Below are 15,402 nucleotides of genomic sequence, written 5' to 3'. Positions count from 1 at the left end.
ATTAAGCTTACCAATAAATTATAGCTTTGATCTTGAGAGGGTTTCCTTCTTTTTTTCTCTTTGGGTCGACGCAAGAAGGAGAAGAAGGAAAAAAGGTAGTTTTATTTTTTGTTTAAGTATTTACTTATATTTATTATAAAGATAAGTGTTTTAGAGTTTGAATGTAATTAAGATATATTAATATATGATTTAACAAGAGTTCTAATAGAAATACAATTTCTCTTTTCTTTCATTTTTTTTTCTTCTTGGCCGCCCCCCCCCCCCCCCTTCAAGTACACTCCACCATTTTTTTTTGTTGCTTTATTTATTTAACTTTTAATTTATTAGTACAATAAAACTATTATGATTATTACTATATATATAATTATTGAAATTTATTATTATAGACTTTAAGCCACTTTTCTACACTTGTTATACTATATAGGCTCATTGACTAGTAAAGAAATTTAGGATTCAAGTTAGAGACTATAATAAATTACCGGTTTTGGTGACGGATGTCACACACGGATCCACAAAAGTCCAAGCTCAATCCTACCACATGCAATGCAATCATCCATCACGTCTTTGATTCACTTGATTACCTGAAAAGTGTACTAAAAGCGTCAACATAAAGTTGGTGAGTTCATAGGTTTTGACTATAAGAAACAAGTGTCGGGATAACAACCATTTAACCTTGATACGAACATAATTAGATCATTAAATGATCATATAACCTTGAAACCTTGATTTGGATCGATAAACGATCACACAACGTTGAAACCTTGATTGGTTCATCAAATGATCTCATAATTGGGATCGTTAAACGATCACCAAGCCTTGAAACCTTGATTGGATCATTCAATGAACCTCACAAACTTGATACGAACACATCACAATCATACCACCTTGATTTATAATTCAATTGAACACATAACCTTGATAATTAGCCAAACAATCATAAGACCTTGATTTACAAAGCAAACGAACACATAACCTTGATAAACTAGTCAAACATTCACACAACCTTGATTCACAATTCAAACGATCACATAACCTTGATAAAGTAGCCAATCTTTCATTCAACCTTGATTCACACTCAAACGAACACATAACGATCAACAAACCAAGGAAAACACGTTGTACACTTTCCACCCAAAATCATATAAGGAAAAGGGGCTACGAACTCACCTTAGTCTAACTCCGACGAGTTAATATCGACCTACAAGCGTCAATTGATAGCCACACACTCAAAACCTATCATTACACATTTACATTACACTATGTGTCACCAATTTAGTTCTAGTCGGGACATCTAAACCTTGAACAATGATTACAATTTGAATACATCACTAGGAGAGTAGAAGGAAATGTTCATTTGGAGGTTTGATGCGACTCAAGTACCTTAGAAGTTGAGCTAGAACAAAAATCTGAAAAATGACAAAAGGGAAGGGGCGTAAGCTACACCACAGGGGGCGTAACCTACGCTAGTTCACAAATGGGGCGTAACTTACAGCCAAATCTGGCGTAAGTTACGGTGGCTTGTAACTATTAGTTTTGGCGTCTGGCTAGCGTAAGGTTGGTGTAAACAGAGGGCAAAATGAAAATGGAAGATAGAGGAGGGCGTAAGCTACGCCATGAGGGGCGTAAGCTACGCCAGGTCTGCACCAAAACTTCCTGCACAATCACCTTGAAGCTAAAACACGACCCAAACACAACCCAAACAACATTTTTGACTTAGAATTCGATCTAGGAAGTTCCAAGACTCATTTTGAAGCATAATTACACTTAAACAAACATAACCCATATCAAAAATCCATCTATAACCTTAACACAAGCCCAAATCACCATTAACTCAACCAAAACCCTAATTGAAACCTTAATTTGCCTCGAATCCGGTTTTGACTCGATTCTTGACCCAAAAACACTTGAATATGACTAGAAACATGATTATAAACATGAAATGATGAATATGAAATAGTTTTAACTTACCAAATCTTCCACCAAAGTGTTAAACCCGAAAATGACCCGAATGAGGAGTTTCCTTGCACTTTGACAACCCAACTTTTGATATGTTGTTACAATGATGGTGACGATGAAAACCCCTAACAAATTCTTTCTTGATGGTGACGATGAAAACCCCTAACAAATTCTTTCTTGAAACATGAATTTGGTGTATTAAATTCTAGAGAGAGATAGATAGATGTAAGGAAGTGTGTGTTCTTGCAATGAATGAGAGAGAGAAAGGATAAGAGAAATGAGATTGGTGGGTGGGAGGTGATTGGATGCAAGAGGATGAGGTTGCGTCTTGGGAATGGGTTTGGGCATGTGTTGAACCCATGAATAGTCCGTACACATAACTAACTAAATTTCACCATAATGAACCTTGAACATTTCATTAAACAACCAAATGAAACGACTAAACGACCTTGACTAGTCCATGAACAAAATTTACGCACTCACACGATCATCAATTCACATAAACACCCTCCGTCCCATTTTAGTTGTCCTATTTTGACTGGTCAAGTCTTTTTTTCCCGACTTTGACCGTAAATAATTTTGTTTGTGTTATATATTAGTTGATAAAAGTTATATCAATGAAAAATACATTGAAAACTCAATCAATTCATATATGTTATATCAAGTGTTATATAACACAAACAAAGATATTTACGTTCAAAGTTGAAAGAAAAAGACTTAATAAGTTAAAATAAAACACTTAATATGAGACGAATACTTGTTTTACAATATGCAATCCTTATAAACATATGCTAATAATTGAATTGTATATGTCACGTGAATTTCATATGTAAAAATTTTATTCTTTAGCAGTGTCAGAGTCGACGTACCCTGACACCTCAAAAGTTTCCTATATAAACTGCATTAACTAACTTAAGATATACATAATAACATAAATATACAGTACACTCCATTCAAATGGCAGGCTATTCAAACAATCCCGATGCTTCAGCTCGAATAGAAGACTTACATTTCTTATGTGCATCAAATGCTAATGTTTCTAACTTTGTTTCAGTGAAGCTTTCAAGCGACCGCAACTATTATCTTTGGAAGACACAGATACTTTGTCTCATGGAGACTCACAACATGAGGGGCATTGTGGATGCTGCATTTGTCGGTCCGAGAACGACGAACACCGAGATGGTGCTCAGATACGACAATCTTCTTAAAGGCTGGATATTTGGTTCGGTTAGTTAGAATGTACTTGGTGCTGTCTCGGATAGTGTTTCAGCAAAAGAAGTTTGGGACAAACTTAGATCCTTCTACGATACAACTATCAGTCTTCAACAAGGTAGGTCTTAGTTTTTTATATTTATTTACTATTATTATTATCTTATCTATATTATTTATCAAAAATTTCTTACGTTATAAAATTTGGATATGGGAAATACCCCAAATTAATCCACTTACATATTTGCATATTTCTATCGTATGATGATCTGTACACCACCAATCATGCTTCGTAGTGTTGTCCAGTACAACATTTTTATGCACATTAATTTGATAGTGTACGGTTAAAATTAAGTGGTGTACAAATCACCTTCCATCCTTTAACTCTAAAAATAGATACACCAACTCTTTTAAATCAATTAATTTAACAATAATTACTGCCACCACAACTACTAGTCGACACAGCCACCACAGCACCACACTGCGCGCCACCGTCAACGGCCCAACACCACTGCACAGGTACCCATCCATCCAGTTAAGATTAAAGCATCTAAAACATGTTAACTTTGACATCTAAAACATGATGCAAGAACCTTGCATCCATTTGTCTTCAATAGTACTACCTATTGCTTAGGTACTAGTTCCTTCCCCAACCACTATCTCACTTGAAAACTATATCCTCTTGTCCTTCTCATATTCGTGTACTTACACAGCTTGATATTGGCCTATAAAATAAAGGAAGCTTATAAGAAATGTTTTGAGAAGGACCAGATGTCGAACCGGTCATACTGATGGTTCACGGTCCAGTCGGACACGACCAGGAAAAACCGGACTCTTTTATAAATATCTAAACATAAAAACAGTTTTAGATAGATATATACGAGTATATGTTTTTAATAGATGAATGATTATCACAAATCGACATCTTGGTTTAGTGGTCATTACCCCCTTTGTTTGAAGATGTCATGGGTTATATTTATTTCACCTTTGATTTGTAAAACAAGTTTTGGTAGCTCAAAATTTGTAAAAGTAATATGCCCGCCTTTCCCGGTAGCGGCAATGCATAATCTTCAAGAAATTTGTTCTTTCAATTTGACTTCAACAAAACAGATATTTTTACAGGTATAAAAGTTTTGAACTTTTTTCCCAATATTACATATATAAGTGTGAAAATATTATACTTTCACTTTCAAATTTTCAAAATCAAACTTTACAAACTTTGACTATAAATATATTTGTTTTTGTTATATAATATTTAATAAAAGTTATATAATTCATTGTTTTTATGTGTGTTTCATTGGTATAATTTTCATCAACTGTTATATAACACAAATAAAAATATTTATGATCAAAATTCGTAAAGTTTGACTTTAAAAATTTAAAATTGAACAAAAAGGTAATATTTTATAATTTTTTAACGTTTTTAACTATGAATTCTCTCGCACATTTTAAATGTGAAAAAGTCAACAAATTTTTTCACACCTACTATAATCAAGTGTACGTGGACAAATAACATACTGTATTTGTTTACATACACATATATATATACTTTCTAGAAGCTTGTATTCATCGGAGAATACGCTAGAAAAGAGAGTGGCGACGACATCGGTTGGTGACAATGGTGGGTTTGGGGAGGAAGATGCCGACGATAATAACGGTTAGTGCATATGTATATAATAGATGAGGATGGTTTTGGGTGGAAGAGAGCGCCGGCAACATGTTCGCGGTAAAATTATATACGTACAATGATATGTTTGTCAAAAAAAGAAAAATTACGTGACGACTTTTTCAGAAAGTTGTTACACAATGATGAATTTAACTCAAGAAATTATATAAATTTTTACTTAATTATGTAGTTTTATACGGTCTTTCATTTATAAATAAATTTTACCGGTACTTGTTTTCATGTGTCAAATACTGTATTATTGATCAAGAGATATTGTGCCTTTTTGTTGGATTAATTTTTATTAATTTCCTTTGATTTAAAACTCCTTTTATAACTGATTGACATAAAAATAACAGGTGAAGACACAGTTTCAACAAAATCAAACGTAATAGAAACATATCCAATTTCGGAACTTGGCAAAATGGAGGAAGATATTAGTGTAATAGACATAGGTGAAGAAACCAAATTGTCAAACCTCAAAGCAGAAGGTGAAGATAGCCAAATTAGTGAAACCCAAGATAAAAACAAGACTGATGAAAAAAAGAAGAAATTATACAAAGCTATTGTGAACAGAGACTGGCGAGATGCGGAACCCATACTAAAAGAAGATAAGGATTTACTAAAAAATGCAATCGACAGTGATGGTAACACGGTGCTTCATATCGCGGTTGGAATAGGTGATTACGGCTTCGTGGAAAACTTGATTCGACTTATAAACGAAGAACAAGCCCTCATAAAGAGATCTTCAGATGGAAGCACAGCACTTCACATTGCTGCACTTATGGGGAACACAAGAGCAGCAAGGCTCTTGGTTCAAAAGAACAAACAATTGTTGGATACTACAGACAAAAAAGGGAGAAAACCATTGCATAGAGCTTATGAAAATATGTACCTTAATACCATTGATTATTTGTTTGATCAATGTGACAACTTTGTTTCCCTTGATGTCAAAATGGGGGTTGACATCCTAGTTAATGCAATTTCTGCTAAACAATATAGTGAGTACCGTAATTGATATATAATATACGGAGTACTACATATTTATAAACTAACACATGCATCCATATCCATATACGTGGATGGTAATATAAGGTTTCGAGTACTTAAGTTTAGGTGTGGAACACTTACATATTAGCTTTATAAACCATAAAACTTATGGGACACATGCATTTATTCATTAAAAAGAAAATACTAAAAAGTTATTATCACGTGAGAGTTTCACATCTAAAGTTTTGTGTCGGACAACTTTATATTCACTTTTCTATATGTATAATATATTGTTCAGATATTTACACTTCACATATTATCTATCTTTGCAGATTTTGCATCCAAATTGATCAAGAAATATCCTAGATTTGCTAATGAAAATGATAATGCACTCATGGCTTTAGCTAAAACCTTTCCGAGTGGGCTACGCAGCTCCGAAATGCTCATATATCCCAGTAAGTTTCTAACATATATTCTAAGTTCATTTTTTCCGGCCCGAAGTGATTAAACTTTATTGTATTTCCATTTTAGGTCTTCGTAAAATCGGGAGGATGATGCGTGACTTACTCGTCTATTTTATCATGGGTTTACTTATCATTCCGATAGTGGTACTTGACTTTTCCTTCTGGAACGACACGGATTTCCGAAGAGACATGAGGACTATTGCAGGTAATTGCAAGTTAGTAATTGATCGAATAAAAATATAAAAATCACTAAACTCAAAGTGAAATGTATTTCTAATTGGGAATATGAATAACAATTACGCCGTATGAAAGAGTGGGATTCATTAAAAAGATATACTCCAATCACAATTAATTTAAGTCTAACGGTCTCTCCTAGACACACCCAATAATTATTGCTAACAATAAACTCTTTTCTTCACCTATTTTTCAAAAAGTTTTATTCTATTTTATTTTTATCCAAATATTAATAAAACTATTTTTTACTACATAAATAAAAACATTACATTACTAAAGATAAAATATTCCAATACTTAAAATAAAAACATTTTAGGAATGAAACATTACAATAATAAAAAACAATACTTAAAAAACAATCCTAGAATATTATGCAACGACCTTGGGCGTTGATATCGCGTGGTTTGTATCCAGGTGGACATCTAACTTACTCGACTGTCCTGTCTGCGTTGATATGTTTTTACCGTATTTCGTCATGAAAAACGACCGAGTTCATATTGATATTTGATCGATGTCAAAGTACCAATCAAAAATAAATATAATTACCTTATACTAGATAGAGTAAATGGATATTGTTCCCACGAGGAGCGTCTGTAGTTATAGTCAAGCTTTAACAATTTTCGTTGGTTTTGACGATAATAGTAAACTAAATTTGATTAACTAAAATGACTATAAAAATTAATTAACTTGACTTATAATAATCAAGCAAGGGCAATAATAAAAATAAAAGTTGTAGACAATAATAAAAAGGCGTATGCTCATGGATAATTGAATGAACTAGTTTAACAAACCCTATAAATTATTTGTTCTAAATCACACAGACATAATTTATTAAGTTGAAATAAATTATTTTGGGTACAACCTATGTTTACCACACAACTTGTCTTCATCTCTAATCTAATTGGACTCGGCACAAATTGTTGACTCGCAATAGACTCTCTTGTAATAATTTAAATAACAACTTAAATAAACAAATATTCAAGTACTTGCATAAATCACCAATTAAGAATTAATATTAATACAAATAAATAAAAAGTTTGCTAAACATAGCTAAACAAGAATCATTCACCGGGAAAGATAACGAAAGGCTTAGCCAGACATCTCCATCTTTAGATCATCAATGATTGATGAAGAAAATCCCATGAATCTGGTGATGATGTATGTGGATCTGTTCAATCGTCACTCTCTCTGTCACTCTCGCTGAAGCCCATTTAACTTTCTTTCGTCTAGTCCAACTCTTCTTTTGGGTTTAGTCACTATCTGGAACATTAAGTGGGCTACTGCCATTTTGAATCATTTCTTTCTTTTCGTTGTATCACCCCACGTGAATTTGCTTTTTAGCAATTCACTTTCATAAGTCTTCGTATTGTAAAATGAGTTATCACTAGATCACCATTTAAATCATTTTTCATCCATTTCGGCTCAAACTTGAAATTCACAAGATATACATCATTTTTATATAAAAATAATCTGTAAAATTATTTTTAGACTGGCCACATTAATATATATATATATATATATATATATTAATCACTTATCAATATCTTGCAAAAAAGTAATTTTATTTTCATTGGTCATGGTTATCTCTCATCTAAAATTGATGTTTCTCGAAACTATATGTCAACGGTAAGTGGGGAAAAGTGCCAAAAGGGTACTAAGCATATTTTCAAAAGAAAATTTCAGTGTTTTTATTAGAAACTCAATTACTTGTGGTTCATCATTTCCTACTAGATTTTAGACCGTGTTAAATACACATATTTTACAACATTATCAATATATATTTAAGAATTAATATACGGCACGAAAAAGATACTTATATGTTAAATGTAGAAATATACTTAAAAAAGATTTGAGATATTCAAATGTAAATACTGAATGCCAAATCATATTAAAGCGGTGTAGCATGGTTTCTTTTATACAAACTATTACAGAGAAACAATATATTAGCTTTGATTACACGATTGACCGGGTTCTTATTGATATCTTACAAAAAAAAAAAATTATTTTCAGTGGTCATGGTTGTTAAGAACAATACAAGTAGCAGCTGGTTCGTGGGGCTTTCAATGATTTCGTGTGTTCTGTATGATTCAATTTATATAAGAAGAATTTATATCCTTAATATAATTTGATTTGAATTAATAATAACAATAATGATTATCCCAATTGTAGTCTGATTACAATTATTAATAACAACAATACAATTAGTTGATTACAATTAATAATATAAAATAAAAACTTGATACAAATATTAATTCATATTAATCCAAATGTTGTAACCTCTCTAACTTTTAGCTATATTTTGTTATTAGATAGACATTATGCATTAAAATATTAATTATTTTTAAATTGGGTTAAAATGTAAATTAGTGATGAAAAACCAAAAAATGTAAATTAAATTAGACATATTGATTTAATTAACTTTGAAAAATTAAGAGTTGTGATCGGTGAATTGAGGTTAAGTGAGTTAACTTTTTAGTACTCTATATACAGTAAAACCTCTATAAATTAATAATGTTGGGACCGAGGTTTTTTATAAATTTATCGGGATATTATTATATCGATAAATTAATAAATTATTAATTTAAAGATGTCCAAACCTTCAAAATTTCTCTTTTTGATTTTCATTTTCAATTTATGTTTGCACATTAACTTGTCAAGTGTATTGTTTTAAATTAAAGATAGTTCAATGTATATGATTCTAGATTTCTCACTATAAAATGCCCAAGGATAAGTTTTAAAATCACATCAACTATGACTTATAAACTAAAAGGTATAAAGATATCAACCATGACCAATCAACAACTCTCAACTTCTCAAGAGATCATCGGTAACAACACTTTATAACTTTTTGTTACAATACGAGAAGACAATGCCTCAACTTTTAAATGCATTAAGAAATATTAAAGATAACTCAATACATATTTCAAGTTCCAAAATCAACTAGTGACTATAGATTCATTTTTTTATTAGAAAATGTTAGAATTTTGAAATATTTAAGGAATTATTAATTTATAGTTCTATTGGGACTAATATATTTACATTGGGGTTTAAAAAAAATTATTATCTTATTATTTTATTAATTGGGGTCCAATTTTGTACTGATCTCAAGTTGGGACTGGATAAATTATTAGTTTTATCGAGGTTATTAATTTATCGAGTATTAAATTATAGAGGTTCTACTGTATCAAGGTAAGATATGAATGTTTCCACTATTTGATACTAGTAATAGGTACTCATATTTGTAGTTAACTTTTTTGTGTTTGTAGTGCCAGCCTTACTTCGGACGCCTTTTTTCTTGATATGCCTCCTCATATTAATAGTCTGTTTCCCATTCCTTTGCGTTTATTCTATGTTGTGGGAATACGCAGCGATACTAGGTAACAATATAATTAAGCTGTCAATTTGGTTCTAGGGTTTTTCTTACATATAACTAGTGAACATTTTAACTTATAACATTTCTTGAATTTAGTTCCACCCATCAACCATATTAAGATGAAAAGGAAAGAATGGAAAGAAGCAACAATGGTTTTGGGATTGGTATGTGATGAAATAGACAAGTTAGGCGTCTCCGATTCTCATCATGTCCATTACAAGGAACCAATTCTTGAAGCTGCATCTCAAAATGCTCATATAGTTGTTTTGGAAATATTGTTTAGATCACGAAAAGCAATTAGTAGTAAAGATAAAAGTGGGTATGACATTATTCAACTAGCGGTAATACACCGTTCAGAAGATGTTTACAGACTTATGTATGCGATTGGGGAGCATAAGAATCGTTATAGAACATTTGAAGATTCTTCTAAGAACAATATATTGCACTTGGTTGGACGGCTGCCACCTTCACATGCGTTAAATCGGAGAACAGGTGCAGCATTCCAACTACAAAGAGAGCTCCAATGGCGCGAGGTACATAACAAATACAATAATTTTTATTAATAATAAAAGAATGTGATTCGTTTTTTTCTAGTAGTATAAAGATGTTGAACTACTTGTACAGGAAGTAAAGACACTTGTGTTTCCAACATTTCTTACCAAAGAGAACATTTTTAAGGAGACACCAGACATGGTATTCACAAGGGAACACGAAAACTTGGTGAAGGAAGGAGAAAAGTGGATGAAAACCATAGCAGAGTCATGCAGTATAACTGCAGCACTAATTACCACAGTTGTATTTGCAGCTTCAATTACGGTACCAGGTGGAAGCGATGAAAAAACTGGATCCCCTTTATTTAGAGAAAATCCGGCCTTTACTGTCTTTGAAATATTTGATGTTATCTCACTATGTGCATCTACTTCTGCACTTCTACTGTTCTTATCTATCTTAACCGCACGTTTTGCGGAGAAAGATTTTTTAGTTACTTTGCCAAGACGATTGCTTATGGGAATTTTCTTCTTACTGCTCTCCACAACAGCTATGATGGTAGCCTTTAGCGCAACCTTGTTCCTTGTCTTTGTTGATAAAAAACCTTGGATGCTTGCTCCAATATGTGGATTAGGTCTCATCCCCATCGCATATTTTGCTATTCCGCAATTCCCCCTTATAGTAGATCTTTTTCGATCGACACAATTTCACATCTCTGGCAAACACAGGAAAAGTGTTACCCGAAGATTATACCCGGATGATATAAAGATGTTGGCAAGTTGGGTCCACTCAGACAGTCTGATGCGGTAGTAATTGGAATTGGCCAGACTTGATACCCTCATGAAATAATCTAGATTGATGTGGAATCATCTAGAATTTCTCATCTTTATTATTAAACTTTTTAGTTTCTTATGTATTTAATTAAGTTCATAAATTCATATCAAATTTCCCTTATAAATAGGGATCTAAGTTTTGTTATTAAGTAGTTTTTTGATCAATATGTAAATTTCCATATTTTCTCCCTATACACAAGTGTGTGATAGTGTGTGATAGTGTGTGAAATACCCTGATTATCAGTATTCTTTTTGAATCAACGATTATTAGAAGAATTGTTCCTGGGTATTCTTAGAATCAACAGGATCAATTACTTATCCCCTTTTTCTCGCTGCGTCAGTTGGTATCAGAGCCGAAAGTCCTGTTCAAGATGTCTTCCGGTGATGATATAATCTATGATTATCCACCAATGTTTGATGAATATGAAGATGAAGATTGATATCTTTGGTTTGGATGTGATGATTGTCCATATAGTAAGAAGATCAAAGAAGAAGATCACATGCCAACTCAAATATTACACAAAAACCCGTTTAGATTCGACCATGTTTGCGCAGCTGCAGGAAAACAGGCATCACGGATTTATTCACCGTTGAATCGGCGTGATTTTTGGATATGTCATCCAAGACTCACTTTTGCAGGATTTGACCGTTCGGATTTTCGTTGGAGTTTTCTACAGGTAGTTATTCTTCTCCGAATTTTCTGCAGTTTGTTAACTATATAGTTTTATTTGTTGAGATTATGAGCGAGGTGACACCGACACACATGAACATGAGTTGGTTGTTTTGGAAATTTAAGAACGAAGATGATGATTGGTATGCTTGGAAAACCAGTGATGTGAAGAAAATCTATGAGGAACCCAAAACATATTGGTGTGTGACGATGGTTTTGAATGACGTTTGTGATCGAGAAAACCACGATGAAAACCCTGAACATGATTATGCTACAGGTGCCTTTGATTTGTTGCATGAGATTAGTCATGTGACGAATTGTTTTCGGATAGGCAAACTTATGCGTTTGAATAGGCAATCATTAACCCAAACGTTGCGTTGGTATCTCAAAGGGACGTTCATAACTTGTAAGAAACTATTGGAGTACCCTTCAAATATTAATACTAATATCACGGTGATTAAGAGGGGGGATCCTGATGGATTTGAGAAGTCAAAAAATTTCATTGTTTATTGGATAAGGTATAAAAATTTGATATTACATTTAGATAACAAAGTCAACGTTAGATTTCTCATTCAAGCTAAGAAAGGTTACACATGGAGATAATGAAGTGAAAATAGGTGATGTAATAATAGATCCTACGATTATACATGGGGAGAATATTAGAGCGGATCATTTTGACGTTCTCAAGACTCGAGGGCGAGTCCTTTGAAAGAAGGGGAGAATGATGCGGTAGTAATTGGAATTGGCCAGACTTGATACCCTCATGAAATAATCTAGATTGATGTGGAATCATCTAGAATTTCTCATCTTTATTATTAAACTTTTTAGTTTTTTATGTATTTAATTAAGTTTATAAATTCATATCAAATTTCCCTTATAAATAGGGATCTAAGTTTTGTTATTAAGTAGTTTTTTGATCAATATATAAATTTCATATTTTCTCCCTATACACAAGTGTGTAATAGTGTGTGAAATACTCTGATTATTGGTATTCTTTTTGAATCAATGATTATTAGAAGAATTGTTCCTGGGTATTCTTAGAATCAACTGGATCAATTACTTATCCCCTTTTTCTCGCTGCATCACAGTCACTGAGCCAGACCTCTGTGCGAGGGCCCACTACCTACAAGTAGTGGTGATGCCGGGAGACCACGGCGGTAGACAATGCCGGAGATATAGTAATATTATTTAGATTATTTAGGTGCTCCAAAAATTTTCATATGGTGTTAAAATACGTTGGGTTCATATTTTAATATTTTATTTTCTGAGCTGTGTCTCAAATTTCTTTTACAGTTTAGGAGACGACACTTTTGGTTAGTGAATTGAACACACATGTTTCCTAGACGGGTATATAAAAAGGTCAAATTAACAAAATTTGGTTAAATTTCGTGTTATTGAACATCATGATATTTTAGTTCAGTAAATATATTTGAACAATTTATATCTTCTAACTTTAGCCACTCGATCGAGGAAGTATAAAACTCTTCCACGGACTATTTAGCAATTTTTATTTTTAATCCTGTATAAATATTCGACATGTTAGAAATAAATCATGATTCAGCAAGAAGATTTGCCAGCAAGAAAAGGATTAGCACGAATTGAATACCTTTGATTTGTTTCCAAAATTAGAAGATCTTTCTCTTGTATAAATAGACGTATTGGCTCAATGTATTATTAATCAAGATAAAAACATTAATAAAAAACATCTGTTCGTTTCATATTGCGTGACATGGTATCAGAGAAGGACGACCCTGCCTTCATCATCTACCTCTAATTTCTTAAAACCCAAAACACCTAAAACCGAAGCCAAGCCACCATGGCTGATGAAGCCGGCGGCAGTGGTTCCGATTTGGCATTACAACTGATCAATCTGTTACAAAACAACAAAAATCAACAATCACAAATCCCAAATTATCAGACAACCTTCAGATAAATCTGAAGCTGACAAGTCAAAATTACGCTTTATGGACTCGGATGATCCGAGTCGCCATATGCGGCAAATCAAAAAACCTATTAAATCATTTAACCGAAAATCCACCAACAAAATCATCAACAGAAAGATATGAAGAATGGGAGCAGGAAGACCTGATTGTCTTTTCATGGCTTATCCAGAATATTGAACCAACCTTGGCTGGGAATCTGACCGAGTTCTCCACGTCAAAAGAACTTTGGGATGCCTTGGCAACCACATATAGCAGTGGCACGGACAAGTTACAGGCCTTTAATTTGCACGTTAAGGCAAATGAACTCAAACAAAATGATAAATCCCTTGAGGATTTCTGGATTTCACTCCAAGGTGTATGGGGTGAAATTGACCGTATAGACCCAAATCCAATGAAGTGTCCCGATGATATCAAAATATACACAAAACTCAGATCGGAACAGAAATTGTTCCAATTTTTAAATGGGATTGACCGGAAGTTTGAATCGGTAAAACGGGAGATACTTCGGGTCGACCCGCTTCCTACCGTCGAATCCGCGTATGCAACCATTCGCAAAGAAGCCGCTCACCAAAACATTTTGGGAGCAACTAACAAAGAAAGCGAAGGTATTGCCACCGGATTAATCGCCGGAAAACCCGACGGCATAGGATTGGCAACCAAAGGTTTTCGAAGGCTCGACGGCAAGAAAAAATTCGTCACGAAAGCGGACAAATCCAATCTTAAATGTGATGAATGCGGCATGAATGGGCATACCAAAGATAAGTGTTTCGAACTAATCGGTTATCCCGATTGGTGGACCGAATATCATCGATCCGCAGGAAAAAAGGGTGTTTCAAAGTCCCTTCCCTCTCCTACCACCAATACCAGCAGCTCCATCACCACCAAAATAAATAATGATCGGCAAGATAAAGGCGGATCGGGGGGGACAGCAGCAGCGGCGGTGGCCGGAGATAATGGGGGAGAAGTTTGTTTTTCAGTAGCAGGTAATGAAAGACAACGGGAAGTTCCAAAAATAAAAACATTTCCTTATTTCTCAAAACCTAAAACGTATCCTTTTTTTCCTTTGTATTCGGACCGACTCAAAACTGGGCCCAAAAGACGTGGGCTTGTTAATCAAGCTAAAGTATGGAGCCCGTATATATCTTATGGATCCGCATATATGGCCCAAAACCAGCATAAAAGATCCAATGGGCCGTGGATTTTTGATTGTGGGGCCACCGACACAATGACATACGAGATCTCTGATTTTTCAAAATTCTCGACACCTAGGAGGACTCACATCGAAGCTGCAAATAAACAAAAAATGGATGTAAAGACCGGAGGCACCATTGAAATTTCTCCAACATTAAATTGCCAAATTGCCTTCATGTTCCTTCTTTGTCACATAAACTTTTATCCATAAGCCATGTGACAAAAGAGTTAAATTGCTCAGTACTTATGCATCCAAATTTTTGTTTGTTACAGGATATCGGACGGGACAGAGCATTGGGCGTGGCACTGAAAAAGATGGACTGTACTATGTTGATGAAGTGACTCCTAGTGGAAGTGTAATGCTGGCTCATGGAACTAGTGAAAGAG

General features: G+C 33.7%; 1 protein-coding gene across 3 annotated transcripts; it reads left to right on the top strand.

Moving 5' to 3' along the window:
* The first annotated feature begins 2,879 nt into the window (after nucleotides 1-2,879).
* LOC122599097 lies at nucleotides 2,880-11,405 on the top strand. Of its 3 annotated transcripts, none has more exons than XM_043771559.1 (7): nucleotides 2,880-3,286; nucleotides 5,188-5,829; nucleotides 6,151-6,273; nucleotides 6,350-6,487; nucleotides 9,783-9,893; nucleotides 9,986-10,422; nucleotides 10,514-11,405. In XM_043771559.1, exons 2-7 carry the CDS (start codon nucleotides 5,253-5,255, stop codon nucleotides 11,186-11,188), a joined length of 2,061 nt encoding a protein of 686 aa, XP_043627494.1. In that variant the 5' UTR covers nucleotides 2,880-3,286; nucleotides 5,188-5,252; the 3' UTR covers nucleotides 11,189-11,405. The 3 variants fall into 3 exon arrangements, with proteins under 3 accessions (XP_043627494.1, XP_043627495.1, XP_043627493.1); XM_043771560.1 differs by lacking the exon at nucleotides 2,880-3,286 and adding an exon at nucleotides 4,564-4,822; XM_043771558.1 differs by lacking the exon at nucleotides 2,880-3,286 and adding an exon at nucleotides 4,839-4,891.
* The last annotated feature ends 3,997 nt before the right edge of the window (nucleotides 11,406-15,402 follow it).

The sequence above is a fragment of the Erigeron canadensis genome, chromosome 5 (genome assembly GCF_010389155.1).
Source record: "Erigeron canadensis isolate Cc75 chromosome 5, C_canadensis_v1, whole genome shotgun sequence".
NCBI classification, from domain to species: Eukaryota; Viridiplantae; Streptophyta; class Magnoliopsida; order Asterales; family Asteraceae; genus Erigeron; species Erigeron canadensis.
This window is presented reverse-complemented; position numbering and strand designations above follow the sequence as displayed.

Bases quoted from the DNA above. Each gene is read 5' to 3' on its own strand.
- LOC122599097 (XM_043771558.1), top strand. From the start codon at position 4,846: ATGAGGATGGTTTTGGGTGGAAGAGAGCGCCGGCAACATGTTCGCG. The intron at 5,830-6,150 runs GTGAGTACCGTA...CTATCTTTGCAG, and splicing joins AATTTCTGCTAAACAATATA to ATTTTGCATCCAAATTGATC. The intron at 9,894-9,985 runs GTAACAATATAA...TCTTGAATTTAG, and splicing joins GGAATACGCAGCGATACTAG to TTCCACCCATCAACCATATT.